Source organism: Salvia hispanica, chromosome 5, assembly GCF_029641045.1.
Source record: "Salvia hispanica isolate PSC_SH4W2 chromosome 5, Shi_PSC_v1, whole genome shotgun sequence".
Classification (NCBI taxonomy): domain Eukaryota; kingdom Viridiplantae; phylum Streptophyta; class Magnoliopsida; order Lamiales; family Lamiaceae; genus Salvia; species Salvia hispanica.
The window spans coordinates 274,236-291,547 of NC_142696.1; the positions used below are offsets into that span (position 1 = coordinate 274,236).

Genomic DNA, 17,312 nt, shown 5'->3' on the forward strand with positions numbered 1-17,312 from the left:
GGAAAATTTTGGAAATAAGAATTGTAGTCAAGAATGTTGTTTGGAATAGAAGCCTGCCATTGGCACTCTGAAAAATAACAGTGCTTCGGTATCCAAATAAAATAATCTATGCACATATGATTTAATGATTTGCAGTGACGTCCCTGGTGTTTGATGCATTAGCAATATTTCCACTTTAATTTTGTAATTTCTACCAACCCAATTCTACTGTTTTTCTACTTGAAAATATTTAGTATTAAGAATATATTGAATATAATGGGAATGTGATTATGTGATAATAATTTATATAGTATATTTTATATATTGAGAGTAAGAGGTTATACTTTGTTAGTTTGCATGATCTCGATAAAAATATATGCATCAAAAGACATATATAAATTGTACTACTACTTTTGTACTCCTGCTTTGTTATATTCTGTGATTAATACTTACATATTTAAAGATAGTACTACTAGTAAGTATAAAAACATGAGTACTGGACATACAATAATTTAAGAAAAATATCGTAGTGCAATTATATGACTACGCCTGGATATTATATGAAATTTTAAAACTGACCACATATTTGAAAAAAATAAATAACAGCATGTAAGTTTAGTAGTAGTAATGTAGAATTGTGAAAGTTTAGTAGAGCATCCACAGCGGGTGTCCGTCCGTCCGTGCTAGGGGCGGGGATCTCTCATCTATTTTAATTATGTATTTTTTTATTTTTAGTATTTTAATTATGTACTGGTAATTTTTATTTTTTAGGATTTTAATTATATAATTTTTATTTTTTAATGTATTTTTATAATGTAGAAATGTTTTTAGTAATTGAAGTATTTAAATTGATTAATAGAAAGATGGGACCCTTGAGCTTGTCCTTAGCTAAGAGCACGGATATGGGTGCTGTGCTCTTGCCTAAGAACAGGGAGTAAAAGTGGGTTCGAGCCCACTTCCGTGCTCAAAGCTAAGAGTACGGATGAGGATATTCTTAGTTAAATTTATAACTGGATATTATGAACCTGAATTTTATGATACTCTTTTTTAACAACATACCAACAAGTTATTTGGAGCTAGCTATCCTATTTCATGGGCGAATGATTTTTTTTTTTTTTCATGGACTAATGATTGTTCCTTGTGTCTCATGTTACTTTGAAGTGTTTTTTTCATAATTTTTTTTTTACTAAATGAAAATAAATAGTTAAAGTGGATAAAAAGTAAGATAGAAAATAATATAGAGAAAAGTCATCTCTATTATTAATTTATTATTCACTAAAGTGGGATGAAAGGAGTGTATAAATGTGCCTGCATTAAATTTCATCTCATTTTGTGAAATTTGACCATTCAACAACAGTTCACTTTTCTTTGTAAGCATTAATAAGCAATGGTAAATTTTATTCATGATTAACTAATAAATGCATGTGTTATAATGAATTGCTCTTGTTAAATTGAAACAAATTCTTTTTGATGTTCTATCATATATAGAAATGTACTTGCACCAATCATCAATTTATTCATCTATTATGTCTCCAAAGCTGTACATGTTTATTGAATATAGGGTTTAGTTTGATAGATTGTTTCAATTGTTGGCATCCGAAATATCCTAGAGACCAGTCACCATTTCATATGCAATAAGAAACAAATTCTTAATTAATTCGTTTTTATGATCCATCAAATATATAGATTAGTGGAAGTAAACTATAAAACGACCGCTCAAACTATACATATAGAAAATATCGCCAATATGATTTAGTATATTGCATTTGTATACTAGCATTTTTAATCAATAACTTTTTAATATCCATAGACTGATAGACTATAAAAAACGTATAATGACACAAAAATTGAGACATAATTACTAGCGTTAAATTTTTTTTTTTAAACAACAATTTAAGATGCAAAATAGCGTTTATAAATTAAAGATAAATTAATTTAATCTTTTACTCTTTTAGGATGTTTTTATTTGTGTCTTTTGATTTTAGTCGAGACACTATTTTTAAGTGTTGGTGGCACATTTAGAATAAAAAACGTCAACGATTTTTTTTTTGTTACTGTTACGTGAATGATGATTCACATACATATATAAAAAATAGTTGGTGTCGATACAATATGCATCAGACTCTATTATCTTTGATATGAAAACTTTAATTAAAGCATTGAAAATTATGGACTAGAACGCAACCTTAAATAGCATGCATCAAATATGGCATTAATTTGTATGTGTAGAAATGTTGTATTTTACACTTGGAATAATGAATATACATAGTCTGAGTCTGAGATTATGGTTTTACAAAATCAACAAATGAGAGAGTTATGGAAGATAATATGAAATAGTTGTTGTGAATTGAAATTAGCATCTAAATCGTACTACAAATTAATTCCAAACTAAATGTAAAGGATTTGATGCCATATAGTAGTTATTTTTTGAAGCCGTATGTAAGTAGTAAAAAGGATGAAATAATTGAGCCACCACTAAGTTCAAAAGAACAACGGATAATTGAGGACTCGAATTCTTTAATGGAGAATGAATTTTGACATTATGGCATTACCATAATAGGATTTAAGTAGTGCAGCAGTATATTTTAATTCTACAAAATAATGTTGTTTCCAATATTCAATTCAGAAACCCACTGCAAATTAATGCATATATAGTTAATATATCGGGATAATGATAAAATGCAAACTTATATATTGTACAAACTCAAAACTCCTCAATACAGCTTCAATACAGTTTCAATACAATATCAACACAGTGTAAAATTTCAAGATTTTAATGTCAATACAGTATCAACAAAATATCAACACAACATCAATCATTGACTCTCGTTGAAATTTTGTTGACATTTTCCTGTTGATGTTTTTTTGTGATCTGTTGACATTTTTCAATAGTCCAGATCATAGTTTTGAATTTGTACAATATTTAGAGTTTTCATTTGATCACATTCCTAATATATCGTCCATAAATATACTCCATATATATTCATAACCTGGACAACTTAAATGAAACCGTCCAAATAATAATTAGTAGTACTACTTAGTATCTAAATAAAATAAGTTGTAGAAATTGTAGGGAGGCTCTCCAAGAATGGAGAAACCTCACTAAGGCCCCAAAAGTTTGATATATTTTCGCCGTCAAAGCAAAAGCTACAAATGCATACCTCGGGAAGGCCACCTGTCCATTCATCACATCCCCCATTCTGACACCGTTAATAATTAATCCACAGTTTGTGGGGCCTTCATCTCTAATAAAGCTTGTCACTGTGACGGCCCTCTTGACGCCGTTAACTATTATTAAATGCCCGCTATATCCCAAAAGTCTCTTTTTTAATGCTAATGCTAACAAGGGATATTAATACAGCCCACATCCCGCGAGCTGGCCCGAAAAGCCCGCTAAATTTATAGGACGAAAATTTCTAACCTGGTAAAATTATAATCCGATTAGCCCGCATCAATTTAACCCGTAACTCGTTAGGGTCAGACCCGAAAAACCGACAAAATTTCTATTGTTCTATTTGTTTGACTCCTAATTCGACATTCTATTGATTATTTTATAATATAGATAACTAAAAAAAATAATTTTTAATTTTATATTAAATATTTAAATTATATATTAAATTTTTATTAATATAATAATAGATAAATAAATTAGAAACTTTAAATTTTATAAAATTATTTAAATTTTTAAACCATGTTTTAAAATTTCTCAAAATATATTACTGTTTTATTTTGCACAAATCACACGTATTAGTGTTTGATCATGTTTATGTTTGAGTTATGCATATAGTATTTTAAATTTATCAAAATTAAATGTTTTATATTTATAAATATAAATAATTTTCATAATTATTTATTGGATTGATCGCATGCTATTTTTGTCGGTAGCAATCCGATTAATTCAGTGGGTTAGCCCGAAATCTGAGCTTTTAGAGTTAGGATCGAAATTTTATAATCCAAAAAAAACCACACCCAATTAGCCCGTATTTGATTAACCCACAACCTGAATAGGGCTGGTCCGCAAGCTGGGCCAGCCTGATTTACATCCCTAATGCTAATAAGTAACAACCATATTTGTTAGTCACTACTACTTACTAGTTGTATTAATTTTTACTAACTACTAATCGAATTGAAAATTTGACATGGATAACCATATTTATTACCTCCTTTGTCCCATCTCATAATAGAAGTTCTACTTAGTTTAAGCACGTTTTTAAAATGTTGTTTGAAAATGATAAAATGAATTTTTAAATTATAAACAAAGGAAGTAGTAAATTGTTTATTATGAGTATATTATAATCATACCGAGGCATGCGTTTTAGTTCTTACATTTATCTAACAATTTATACTATATTCTCAATTACTATAAGTACACATTAACTATCCAATGAAAGAAAAAGGCACCGTATGTAAACGAATAATAAAACTCGATCTTTAATCCATGCTAACTACCCTTTTTCGATTTGTGTGGAAATAATTATCAGTTATGTGATATTCCATATAATTATAAGCTTTTTTAATGTGAAACGTGGGAGTAACGGACATTTTCAGAAAGATGGGCTAGGTTGTCTTGGTGATATAATTGGCAATATTTTTGGAATCAATTGATAAAGTAAGAAATGCCTAAGAATACTAGATTTGTTGTAATCTTTGTAGGGATCATATCTAAATCTGAGTGAATGACAAAATCTAATGTATAAACACATGTTAGATTTGGTGTGGTTCTTTCAACTACACATCTTAACACAACAAACCAAGATAAAAAGGGAATGAATACAAAAAAATCTTGTAAACAACAAACGGAAGTTGTCATTATTATTCATAATAAATCATAAACCTAATTAATACTACTACTCCTACTTCTTAATTCAATTAGGTCTAAAAATCATGCATGTTGAAATGAATTTATGGATTAGTGCTATATTTTTTGGGATAAGACCACTTGACTCATTTAAGGTTTGTTACAAAGTAAATTGTCGTTTTGCATTTTTTTTTTTTTTTTTTAATTTCCAAAGAAATTACTACTACAACTACTTATGAAATGCTAGTAGCTATTACATGTACATTATCAAATCACTTTAAAATCAGAGTATCAAATTCTAGGATTATTGTACTCGTATATAAAGAATACACACACTTGTGTTGTAATATTCTTTAAGTTTTTAGTATTTTTTATTATTTTTATGTTTGTAATCATCGTAGTAGTTTATATACACATTGATTCAAATTTATATTTATACACATCTACTATAGTTGAATTCAATAATAATTTACAAAGTGTGATATTATAACTCATCAAATATTTTACTTTTATTATTGATTCATATGGAGTAACATATAAATATGTCATGGAGTAATTTAATAATTATGTCATGGAGTACTATAAATCTCCTGGCTTAACAATGAACTTGTTCAATTTAATTTGTTTTAAAGTATAGGCTAAAACTGCTATGAATATATGTCTATTTTATAATTTTGGTTCTATATTTTATCTTTTGAATTTTTACAGCATGAATATTTAAACTCAGATCACAATTGGTCCTATAGTAACAATTCCGTCAATTTTTATACGGTGTTAATCCGATCTTAATCGATTTTTAAACAGTTTTAATCCGAAAAGATAAAATATAAGACCAAAATCGTAAAATGAACCTATGTTGAAATATCAGTTTTTGACATTTTCTCTTTGTTTTAGAGCACTCCCAATGGGGGTGGCGAAAATCCGGCGAAAAATCGCCGAATATCGCCGACTTATCGCCGGCCATTGGGAGGATTTCGGCGATTTTTCGGCGAAAATCCTACCGATTTTACGCCAAGCGGCGTTTTTTCGCCGGATTATCGACGAGCGATCGCCGGCCACTGTGGGCGACGCTCGGCGATAAATCGGCGATATTTAATTTTATTTTTTTTTTTTCGGCCCAACGGCTATTTTTACATCCCACCCCTATAAATATTTCCTCCACTTCCTCCATTCATCACCCACAATCTTCATTCTCTCCATTTTCAATCTCTTCTCCCAATCTTCAATCTTCATCAATCTTCCAAAAATTATGAGCTTTTGGAAGAAAAATTCCCGCTCGGGTAAGGGTAAGGGTAAGGGGAAAGAGTCGAGTTCACAAATTCCCAACACGGATGAAGCAAACGAGCAGTGGATGCACTCGTTGTTGGCGATGGGTTCTCCTCCCGGCCAACTTCCATACGCGGGTCCGTCTCCTTTGCAGACTCCTCCGGCGCGGAGACTTTCTCCGTACTTCAACTCTGCCGGCAGAATGCCCTCTCCAGCCGACGATGTGTATCGGCCCCAGTTCGACACCCCCGGATCAACCCCAGGCGACCAAGAATCTCAGGCCGCGACACTGAGCGCGGAGGACTTCGAGGTGGAAGAAACGCCCACCGAGCCGCCTTCTAGGAGCGGGAGGGGGAAGGCGCCGGCGTCGTCGGCTGCGACTGATACGGGTTCCGATGAGAGGCCGAAGCGGGTAAGGACTACTTACACTCTGCAAGAGTCCGAGCTGATAGCCACCTGCTGGGCGGACACGTCACAGAACGCGGAGCGCAGCAACTACCAGACTGAGATCATATTCTGGGAGCGGGTTGCCGCGAAGTACAGGAGCCACAAGACTGCCTCAATGAAGGACCATGGCAGCGAGGCGATCCGTCGGCATTGGGAGCGCCTCATGAGGGACTGCGGCCACTTCAACGGTATTTATTCTAACTTGTTGGCGAACATGCCCAGTGGCCAGAACGAGCATATGGTCCGAGATGAGGCCATGCAGAGGTATTGTGGCAAGTACTTGTCGAAGGGGTTCAAGTATTGGAACATCTACGATAAGCTGAAGGATCTCCCCAAATTCCGGACGGGGATGCACGTCGCGCTGCACGGGAAATCGGTGCGCTCGCGACTTAGCGTTTCGGAGAGCGAGGGGAGCGCGACCCACATCGACTTGAGTGGGGATGGTCCGCACGAGCGCCCGGAGGGAGCGAAGAAGGCGAAGGGGAGGCGGAAGGGGAAGGGCACAACGTCGGAAGTCGAGTCGGAACCCCACATCGACTTAGAAAAAGCCACTTATTCGAGCAATGTCGCCAATCTGACGCAGATGTACACGCTGTACTTCACCGGCGGCGGGACCCCTGAAGAAAAGGCGGCCCTCTGGAAATGCATCCAAAGCCTGCAGATTACGATGGGCCTCGATCCCGACGCCCCTCCGGCCCCTCCGTCTTAGTTTTTTTTTTTAAAAATCTTTGTTTATTTGCGTTTTTTATTTGTAGTTTTTTTTTCTCGTTGTATTATATTTTCCAATGATTAATACAACGATGAATTGTTCATTATTAGTCTATTTATTAAATACATTTGTAGGGAAAATTAAATAATATAAAAAATAATAATGTAAAAATGAAATGTTGAGTTAGGGAGAAATAAGGGAGAAACCAATGTAGCAGTTGGCTAAAAATTGGGGATAAAATGTGATGCTGATGTGGCGCTGATATGGCAGGAATTAGGGAGAAATAAGGGAGAAATAAGGGAGTGCCATTGGGAGTGCTCTTACTTGATTAGTAGAAGCAGTAATCTGAATTTTAATTTTTAATCACTACTGCTACTACTCCTAGTTAATATCGGATAATAATTGAAATGTCAAATCGAAGGTCAATTTCAGCCATGTTTCTTTGCTCCAAGAGACACTCAAAATCTCGAAACACAGCACTTCCTCTTCATTTCAACATGCTCAGATAAAGTGATTGTCTTCTTCTTTTTTTAAATGTTATAAATTTTACTTTTTTTATTTATATTTATATTAGTGAGTAGTAGGATTAATGTTTTGATAATTGATTGATATTGAGAAAACGACATTTGTATGGTAATGGGCTTTGGTAGAGCCCAATCTACTTAGCCTAATCCGGAAATAGTCCATTTCCTAGTAGTGGCCCACCACGTGCCCAACTTTGGCATTACCAATTTTATTTAGACAAATGTGCTTAAATTCATGTTGTTAATACCATAAGTACATATGATGAAATAAGTCATGAATCACACATTTCATTAAAATGTATGGTATGAATGTGTAGTATCATGTACAAATAAATCATAAATTTGGAGCATCCTTCTTCATACGATTGTCACATGCCTTCCAATTCATTGCTCGAGAATGCAGATTAATGTTACAGTTCAAGTAATCTAAACATAAAATGTACTTTAAGACTTAGTAAACTCTTATTAACATATTATTTTGGTCTATTTATATATCGGACACCATCTAAATTGTTTATGATCGAATTTGTTATAATGATGCCGGAATTATGCATATCTTATAAGTAGGAATGACTTATTAATTGATGAATTAGTACTATGTATACGATGATTGATGTTGTTATGTTACTATTTACTACTATATTCTTTTTATTTGTCATAAAATAGGGGAATGTCGATACTCTAGAGAGGTATACGATGGGTCCAATATCACGTGCAAATCATTTTCAAGATGAAAATGGTTCCAACAATGTATGATCATAATCACGTGTTCATTTAATGAATGAATTAAATATTTTTCCCCAAATGTGTTTGCATTATTACTTTTTTCAATCAATGTATTAAACTGAGATAAATTATTAAAGAATAAACGAACAAGACAAAATATCAATTATGTTCCATAAAACGCCACAATGTCCATTGCATAGAATGATTATAATAGTAACAACTTCATGGAAAAGATAAATGTAAAGCGACAATTATTCAAGATTTCCAAATTAGCTACTACAAAATACTCACTTTATCACAAGTTACTACTTGGATCTTTTCTTTTGGAGTATTAAAATTAATAAATATTAATGAACTACGTTTTTGTTGTTTTAAAATGGAGAGAGAATAAATTAAGATATATTATAATAAAAATAAGATAAACTAAAAATATTTTTTTTCTAAAAAATAAATAACTCAATGTAGTAGGAGACAAACCAAAATAAAATTTGAGTGAAGTAGGAGTATATAAATACCCATCCGTTTTGTTAATGAAAAAATATGACATAGCCCACGTTACAAGAATAAAGCAGGCCCAATTTCATTAATCGAGATTGTAGTAATTCGTAAAATCGAAGAAGTTGAGGGGGTAATATGAAAACTATTTTTTGATAACTCAACTTATCCAATTCTAAGCCTTTCCTAAATTGTAAAGCCTACGTCAATGGAGGAAGAGCGGAATTTGGGCGCTCCAAATTTGCAGATATTTCCAATTTCTTCAACCCCTTTTGATTTTATTGGCAGACGACCCGCGCATCCATTTTTGGTTCGCGAAATCCACAAAACATTCGCTTCCAATGTGGAAAATTGCGTGAAAATGGTGGATGCTATGAGGTCCCAAAATGAGATTGTTGATAAAGTGTTATCATTTCCTGCTTATCTTCATAGCTGCTTCCAGCTCCAGGTTCCCTCTCTCTCTAATTCACTGTAACACACACACAATTTTACTATGCATTCTGTAGAAATTGAAGGTTTTGTTGAGGCTTAGGTATTTGAATTGATTTGTGATTTTGTGGTGCATAATCTTTTATGTTAGATTTGGAGAGTTAGTTTAGTGATTAGTGATTAGGTGTAGTAGGAGATGAAATACTTTAAAGTTATCCCATTGTATGTATATTAGCAGCTCAATCTAGTAGGAGTAGTTTAATAAGAAGCCACTTATAATGAATAAGAGTAAACAACCACATTGATGCATTGCTGACTTGTTTGAAGAAGAAGATTCAGCGCAGGAACTTGTCAATGGTGTCTTCTCACAAGTTTGCAGCAATTTTGCCCGGTGATTCTGTGGCAGGAGTGGTGGTTGCTAGTGGGCTTTCCAATTTCTTGAACATCTACAACACATTGCTCATTGTCAGATTGGTTTTGACTTGGTTTCCTAACGCTCCTCCCGCCGTTGTTAGCCCCCTCAGGTATGTATGGATCATGCTCATGGATGATGGATCATGTTTCAACACTTTCTCAGCTTATTACAATGGGAGTTTGTTTTTTTGCAGCACACTATGTGACCCATATTTGAACATATTCCGAGGCTTAATTCCACCACTCGGGGGCTTGGATCTTTCACCAGTATTAGCATTTCTTGTACTAAATGCCTTCACAAGCACAGCTGCTGCATTGCCTGCTGAACTCCCACCTCCCACTTTCACCCGTCCTACGACGTCGCAGGAGAAATGGATGGCAAGGCTTGCTGGAACTCAGCCTAAAATGTCCAACACTCATATAAAGTAGTAGTAGTAGTAGTAGAATGTTTTCCACAGTATTTTCTGTTTCCTCTTGCACAGAATGTAAGTTTTGAGTTCATGTAACCTTGTTTTTTATATAATTGGAGCAAAATTTGCAGATTCACTCATTTCATTGTTATTCTTACCCTTCTCATTTCATAGAATACTGCTGATCAAGATTAGAAATAAATGATTCTCTTATTTGACAGGCTATGAAAAAGATTCCCCAGATTTCATGATGCAAGAAAACAGGGTTATTTGCCAAATACAAAATTAGAGATTTTAATGTCATGACGTGCGTGCATGGTAGGCTGCGCTTCAAACTTGGGCATGCTACGCGTAGTGTTCCCATGCATGATGGGGATATCTGCCCAAAGGAAAGTAACATCAAGTTTAGTCAAACATTAATGACTAGGAATGAATACATGTACGAGAAACAGAATTCCCAACTCACCTCAGGGCAAAACCGAACATCAAGCATGTTACATTGCCTTATTGCTGCCTCAACTGCTTGCTCATTGCATGAAGGCAAAAATGTGAATTCATAAACCAGGCAACTTCAACCAGCGTTAGTAAGAACCAAAAATGATGACGAGTCTGCATTCATTTCTTTGTTTAAAGGAAAGCATAACATGACATTGCATTCTTCACAACATAACCAGATTTTGTATGTTAGCAGCTAGCAAAGGATATAACAGTAGTTATAGTGAATGTTTCTTCCAGTACAGACGAGGCATATATTAGTATTAGTGCATTACACAGCCCTTTTAAGATATATTGAGTTCAAAAATAGACTGTATGAGCAAAAGAACCAGATATTCAGCAGTTGTCATCGAAGCTTTTCATATAATTACCACACATTTTAGCAGTTGTCACTAAAGCTGTCAAGAAACACTCAACATAACAGCTGAAGAAATAGAGTGGTCAATTTTGGACAGTCGAGCTTCAAAATTTCCAACAAGTTGCAATTGCTGGGGCAAAACATTGTAAGCGGGCGCCCAAAGTTAGATAATTAAACCGCTGGAAAAACATTAATTAATTTTAAATTTTGATGAGCGGAACTGCGGATGGACGTATATCTAGTATCCGATATGTGCAAAAAATAGTTTATAAGTATTAATTTTCCACAAATCGAAATCGAAAGGATATCACGTTATTATTATTATTAAAAGCAAAACATTGTATATGTGTAGCTCGCCTGCCTTTTATCCACTCATTATCTCTACCATCAAATAATTTTCTATAAATCACATCTTTTACAATTGTCATAATTCATAAAGTTTATTCAGTTTATGATTAATGCATGTTGGATCATATTGAATTGAAATGTTTGTGATGGAGTTGGTTTTAAAGGGATTTAAAGGGATTTGGATCCCTTGCTGTGGAGGAATCACAGCAGGGGATGCTGTGCTCTCCCATTCCAATATTTTATTCATAAAGTATAACATTAAAAAATAAAGTTATTTTTATAATTAAAAATAATATGTGAGAAGCACAGCACCCCTGCTGTGATTCCTCCACAGCAGGGGATCCAAATCCGTTTTAAAGACTAAAGTTGCCTAAAAAAAGCATGCGTGCCGAAATTCCGAATGTAATAATACAACAGTTTAATTAATTATAAATGAAAATTTGATAATAGTAGATTAAGTTTATAGATGGGTCAACGGTTTTATAAGAAGATTAAGTGTGATAATAAACGAATGCAAAATTCACATATTAACCATATAAAATTAATGTAGTACTACTAGTAGGAGTAGTAAAAAAGTAGTAAGTCTAGGTTGGTGTACATGGAGTAGTAGTAATGAAATTAACTAGAAAGGTCCCCCAAGGAGACGACCTCTTCCACTAAACGGTTTAAACTCCTCAGCATCATCTTTGTCTTTCTTTTTCTTCTCCTTCTCCTTCTCCTCCTCTGTGGCCGTCGCGCACCTTCCCCCATCCAGTCGCCTCGCCACCCCCGAGAACGCCCTAAACACCCCTCCTTCCTTCTCCTTCTCCTTCTTCTCCTTCTCCCTCTCCTTGTTGAGATAGTCCAAGGGCGTAGCAAACTCAACCGCGCAATCTGTGTCACAAAGAGAGATAACATCTCCCCCGGGGCCCACATCGAGCACATCCACCAAAAACTCCCTCTCCCTCTCCCCACACCTCACCCCGATCGTATCCCCCTTACTCAAACACGAGAACCCCCTCAGCGCCCTCTCCAGCGCCCCCCTCACGTCCCCCACCTCCAGCAACGCCCCCTCGTGCGGCTGCAGCTTCATCCGCGTCCCCGTCATCGCCCATGCATCCCGCAGGATCACGTCCTCCCCCTCTCTGATCCCCAAGTTCTCCATCATCCACCGCGGCACGTACACAGACCCCTCGTCCGCGCAGAACTCCAGCATGCCGCAGTGGGAGATTTTCTCCGACTTGAACGACTCAATCTTGAACAGCCAAGGGAACCGGACGCCCATGTCTTTCAGCCGCGACAGACACGACGGTGGCAGCACCACCTTGTTGCCCGATTCCAGCTCCGGATTGCGGTACCTGTCGAAGGGGAGGCACGTCAGAACTTCTTCCAACAAACTCGGCTCAAAGCTCGTCGATTCCCACCCAGACATGTTTCACCAAACTTAATTTTATTTCAAGGAATAATTCGATTAGATTTTTAGACTTGTGAATTTGATCATGCTTTACTGTGCTTTTATAGGAGGGACCTAGTTTGAGTTTGAGTAGGAAAAGGAAACTCAAATATTTGTTCTTGCCTTTTTTAAATAACGGAAATTCATTAAATTACCTAATATCCATATTTCCATAGTTACAAATTAAATTACCATATAAGGATCTCTAATTAAACTCAGATCGATACAAGTTTGTCTCTACTTATAAATTACGTAAATATAACCAATCTTCAACCCTTGACTACTTCACAATTCCATTGCAAACTGGATAAATAAAAATAAGCCCATGCAACCAGAATTTGCTTAACACTAGGAAATTTAAATTCAGACCCTCAAAAAATGTTGTACAACCTACTTGACCCCCTCACTCTCAATTGTATCCAAACCTTCATATATAGTGGTTTACTTGATTTAAAAAATATTTAAGTATTCGGCCCTGGTTCACAACCCGACATTAGCATATATGCAAAATTGGTGCTTCTTGCTCCTCCTCGAATTCAACCTTGCTGTATGAACTTCAATCTTACAGCAATCACATCATCATAATCTGATAAGAGCAGACTCAGTTCTTTCACCAGCATTTGTAGAACAAACTTAAACTAACAATTACTACTACTAAGGAGAGAGGAAACTTACATACAGAGGACACCTATTGGTTTCTTGAGTTCGACAGGAGCTCATTTGCTGCTTTCCGTTGGTGTTCTAGAATCGTTGAGATGAACATCTTGAGGAAGGAGATCATATCTGATATGCAGCTCTTCAAAAATCCTTTTCATTTCAAGAACAAGCTCGGTTCTGCGCTTGCTCTTCTCTGGAAAGTTTTGGAAGTTCATGGTGTGGTTGAAAAAGAGGGCCATCTTTATCTTGTTCACATTTTCAATCTCCTTAACGACGAGGTTGTGATTTTCATGCCAGAGCTGAGGGTTTTTCTCCAAGTATCTGATGTTTCAAAGTAGGACATGAAACACAATCTTAAGTAGTATCTAACTGGATTTGCTCTAAATAAAGAAACATCTTTTAAAACATAACTTACTTCTTGATTTTCTCTCTTAAAGAGCCTATTTTCTCCATTGATGTCTTGAAATCAATGCTGAACTCAAGCGAATCTCCCATATCTGGACTTCTGTAGAAATTGCTTATGGGTTTCATAGACAGAACAGAATTTGGGTAATACACTTTCTCATTATCGGCCTTCAGAAACACAGTTGTAAAGATATTCATCTCTTCCACGATCATCTGCAGTTTTCCCCAGATGGAAGAATGAAAGAGAGCTTCATGATTAATGAAAAGAACTCAGCAAATAGCAAAGCATGTGCAAATTTAGAAAAGTCACCTGAACACCATCAATAACACAGCGATCACCCACATCGAAGGGATGCATCACAAATACGAAGATAATAGCTTCAAATATAGTCTTGCAAGTATTTCCAAACATAAAAACAGCCACAACAAGCTGAGACGACATAACAACAAGCACTTTGGTGGTCGCTATCCCCGTCAAGAGAAGCCATATAATCACAATAATGATCATTAAAAGCGCAGTAATAAGCTTGTTCAGTTGCTTTACAGCAGTTTTTGTGTCGGTAAGAGCATGGGCAAGTGCTCTGCGATCTTTGTAAACCTTCACCTGCATAAACATGAAAAATGGATTAGCAGAGATCTTGTGTCTAGTCATTTGCAGTTAAACTACATCAGTTCAGAATTCAGATTGACATCTATGAACGACTTTGCAAAGAAGTCCATGATATTAAGGCATAGCCATATAATAAGTTGAGGGGGGGGTGGGGGGGGGGGGGGGGGTGCTGCCCCAAAACAACGTAACAAAATAAACACTATACTATATACTGCCAAAATATGTATATATGTATAGTTGTATACACATGCAGAGAGTGTGTTAAGATCGATATAGAAATAAAATAAGTTGTACGGTGCCATCAATATGTTAGATAAACTCATCTACCCTCATCAGTATATTGCAATCGCAATTATGCTTTCTCAGATTTTGGTTTGCAATGAATTATGAATCTTAACCTCTGAATTCATTTTGTTTTAGTAGGTTACTGATTATGATAATGCAACACTCTCTTAAACTTATTAAGAAAATGGGTCATACCACCCATTCGGTCAAAGCTTTTCTGTCAATCTTCCCAGTCTCGCCCACATCAATCATCGGAAATACAATGTCAACCTCTTCCTTAATCATAAATCTCCTCATATCATATTCGTCAATGTACCTGTATTATAATGAAAACGTGAAGATATATAAACACTGATGGTGCAGGAACAATTCTAAAACATGAGTTTCTTACGTGCAACCAGGCTGAGCAACATTTCTGAAAATGTGATATGCAGCAGCAATTGCCTCCTCCTCGTTTGTTATTTCCTTGTCGGTTTGTTCATTGCCCCCATTATAGACGCTTTCATCGAGAGTATTAGAAATTGTGGCGAGCCCTGAATTAGATATAACATCAACTAACATCTTCATGGTCCAGGCAGAGACCTTTTCCTGCTTCATCTGATGCAGCTTATTGATATCAATCACCTCTTTCTCCTTCTTTTCCCTGCCTTCCTTATCTTTCTTCGTTACGCGGAAACTAAAATGACTTACATTACTGCTTGCTCTCCCCAACATTTGTTCCGCCTCCATGACTGGCTTGCCAGAAAGTGAAAATAGTATGTACTGGTGAAAGATTGATTCCTGAATCCTGTCGAAGAATGTGTTCACATGGAACGAAGACGCCAAGATCTTTAGCAACAAATTCTTCAATAGCCACAAGAACGAACCAATAAGCAACGAAGCAATAGTCCAAGTTATAAGATCCAGAATCTTGGCAGTAGCATGTGACGACTTATCCACCCCTTCCCGGAACAGCAAAGCCCAAGTGATAAGCACCAAAGCCAACCATAGGCAAACTTGAACAATCTTCTTCAGGCCAAAAACGAAATACAATACCTTCTTTTTCAGCAAATAATTTAGCTCAATCAACAAAACAACAAAATTCATCAGCCATTCAGTAAACAGCAAGCCACTAAAGGTTACCATAACAAGCGCAAACCACTTCCAAAGACTTAATCCCCAGAGCATCATGTTTCGAAACCTATGAACAGTCAAACTTGTAATCAAACAGCCAAGAAAAAAAAGAAATATCAACCACTCAACCAAAACCTTGGCTTTCACTTTCCTATACTTTAACTTCTTCCTGCTGCTAACCCTCTTATATATTTCCTCATCCTCGTCGAGTCCCCTAAAGGAATTCATAAGCGGGGTTTTGGGAGTTACCGGCACGGTCCTATCCCTTACGCTAGCACTACCAGCGTCCGGCTTCACATGATTAGGTGAAGCACCCCGACTGTGGACCACATTCACTTCCGGACCACTCTCATCAAACATCTTACCATCAAGAGACACAGATTGCTCACCAAATCGAGCTTTTGGCTTAGAATAAACAGACCTGGATAAAGACTTTCGCCTAGTGAGACCCTCAGGTGTGGGGATCTTGGGAGGCTTACTAGCACTAATCCTCACAGTTTCGGGTGAGGCATAACTCATGGGTGGTGACTTTTGAGCACTAAGTGCAGAAGCATTGGGTTCTCTAAGAGGTGAAAGGTTAGGTTTTGCATCTTCAGAAACGTCAATTATCATATCACCCGTCCTATTCTGATTCCCAATCATGCTAATTTCTGCTCGAGCCCTATCATTTCCATCCATAGTTCAAAAACCTGGCAGTAAAAATGGGGGAAAACATACGACAGAGCAGAATGAGAAGCCATTTTCCACATCTAAATTCAATACTCCTACGTCTAAGCTGCCAAAATCTAATGAATTTAAAAACTCAAATTTGCACTTGATACTAAAAAGTAGCAGGAGGTGTTACCAGTCGGCGGCAGTATTTCGCAAACGAGATCAAGTAGTATCTGATTCAGTTGGTGGAGTGTTACATAAAAATTCGTAATCTTTAATATCGCAGCTGATTTTTTAAACTACAAATTTCAGCTTCACATGCCTCCGATCGAGTATGTGTTTGCGGTAGGGAGAGATTCAGCAGTAGAAGCAAACAGACAGTTAAGTCCAAGTTTGAGTGTGTGTGTGTGTGAAAGAGAAAGCAGAAAGCTGACGGAGAAGAAGAAATATTTGAATAACAAAATCTATTCTAAAATTCTTTACTTTCACTAGCTTACTTACTCTATCAACACTAGTGTTAACAATAAAGTGATGCTGACTATAGTATTTATTCCTCTATAATACCAAAAGTGGTAAAGCTACTTTTACTATTCAAGACAAAACATGAAGAAGTAATCATTATTCGTGTATAAAAGAATTTAATCACTACTAACCCTAATTAAGATGGGCGTTGCACTTATTTAATACTAGGAGTCATCTCTACTCCATTTTAGTTGGAATTTAAATATTTTAGCAAGATTTTGACATCCTAACTTTTTAAG

At 35.9% G+C, this 17,312-nt stretch overlaps 3 protein-coding genes across 6 annotated transcripts; 1 reads left to right on the forward strand and 2 right to left on the reverse strand.

Annotated features, from left to right (window-relative positions):
* The first annotated feature begins 9,125 nt into the window (after positions 1 to 9,125).
* YLMG2 (YGGT family protein) lies at positions 9,126 to 10,337 on the forward strand. 3 transcript variants are annotated; one of them, XM_048121167.1, is made up of 3 exons: positions 9,126 to 9,392; positions 9,701 to 9,897; positions 9,982 to 10,337. In XM_048121167.1, exons 1-3 carry the CDS (start codon positions 9,153 to 9,155, stop codon positions 10,214 to 10,216), a joined length of 672 nt encoding a protein of 223 aa, XP_047977124.1. In that variant the 5' UTR covers positions 9,126 to 9,152; the 3' UTR covers positions 10,217 to 10,337. The 3 variants fall into 3 exon arrangements, with proteins under 3 accessions (XP_047977124.1, XP_047977126.1, XP_047977127.1); XM_048121169.1 differs by having other exon boundaries at positions 9,704 to 9,897; XM_048121170.1 differs by having other exon boundaries at positions 9,127 to 9,392; positions 9,707 to 9,897.
* Positions 10,338 to 11,902: 1,565 nt separating this feature from the next.
* On the reverse strand, positions 11,903 to 13,378 carry LOC125190087 (ubiquitin fusion degradation protein 1 B-like). The gene is made up of 2 exons (XM_089059333.1): positions 13,256 to 13,378; positions 11,903 to 12,735 (listed from the first exon to the last, which is right to left on the reverse strand). Exon 2 carries the CDS (start codon positions 12,660 to 12,662, stop codon positions 12,021 to 12,023), a length of 642 nt encoding a protein of 213 aa, XP_088915459.1. The 5' UTR covers positions 12,663 to 12,735; positions 13,256 to 13,378; the 3' UTR covers positions 11,903 to 12,020.
* Positions 13,007 to 17,063, reverse strand: LOC125190334 (mechanosensitive ion channel protein 10-like). 2 transcript variants are annotated; one of them, XM_089059332.1, is made up of 7 exons: positions 16,745 to 17,063; positions 15,179 to 16,589; positions 14,983 to 15,103; positions 14,203 to 14,496; positions 13,903 to 14,105; positions 13,510 to 13,808; positions 13,007 to 13,416 (listed from the first exon to the last, which is right to left on the reverse strand). In XM_089059332.1, exons 2-6 carry the CDS (start codon positions 16,576 to 16,578, stop codon positions 13,547 to 13,549), a joined length of 2,280 nt encoding a protein of 759 aa, XP_088915458.1. In that variant the 5' UTR covers positions 16,579 to 16,589; positions 16,745 to 17,063; the 3' UTR covers positions 13,007 to 13,416; positions 13,510 to 13,546. The 2 variants fall into 2 exon arrangements, with proteins under 2 accessions (XP_088915458.1, XP_047943568.1); XM_048087611.2 differs by having other exon boundaries at positions 13,506 to 13,808; positions 16,745 to 17,062.
* Positions 17,064 to 17,312: the final 249 nt, after the last annotated feature.

What these genes read in the sequence shown, in the direction of transcription:
- LOC125190334 (XM_089059332.1), bottom strand. Translation starts at nt 16,578, where the DNA reads ATGGATGGAAATGATAGGGCTCGAGCAGAAATTAGCATGATTGGGAAT. An exon ending in GTTGCTCAGCCTGGTTGCAC is followed by an intron (nt 15,104 to 15,178) that starts GTAAGAAACTCA and finishes ATTATAATACAG; the next exon opens with GTACATTGACGAATATGATA. An exon ending in TTAAGAGAGAAAATCAAGAA is followed by an intron (nt 13,809 to 13,902) that starts GTAAGTTATGTT and finishes TTGAAACATCAG; the next exon opens with ATACTTGGAGAAAAACCCTC.
- YLMG2 (XM_048121167.1), top strand. Translation starts at nt 9,153, where the DNA reads ATGGAGGAAGAGCGGAATTTGGGCGCTCCAAATTTGCAGATATTTCCA. An exon ending in ATAGCTGCTTCCAGCTCCAG is followed by an intron (nt 9,393 to 9,700) that starts GTTCCCTCTCTC and finishes ACTTGTTTGAAG; the next exon opens with AAGAAGATTCAGCGCAGGAA. An exon ending in GCCGTTGTTAGCCCCCTCAG is followed by an intron (nt 9,898 to 9,981) that starts GTATGTATGGAT and finishes GTTTTTTTGCAG; the next exon opens with CACACTATGTGACCCATATT.
- LOC125190087 (XM_089059333.1), bottom strand. Translation starts at nt 12,662, where the DNA reads ATGGGCGTCCGGTTCCCTTGGCTGTTCAAGATTGAGTCGTTCAAGTCG.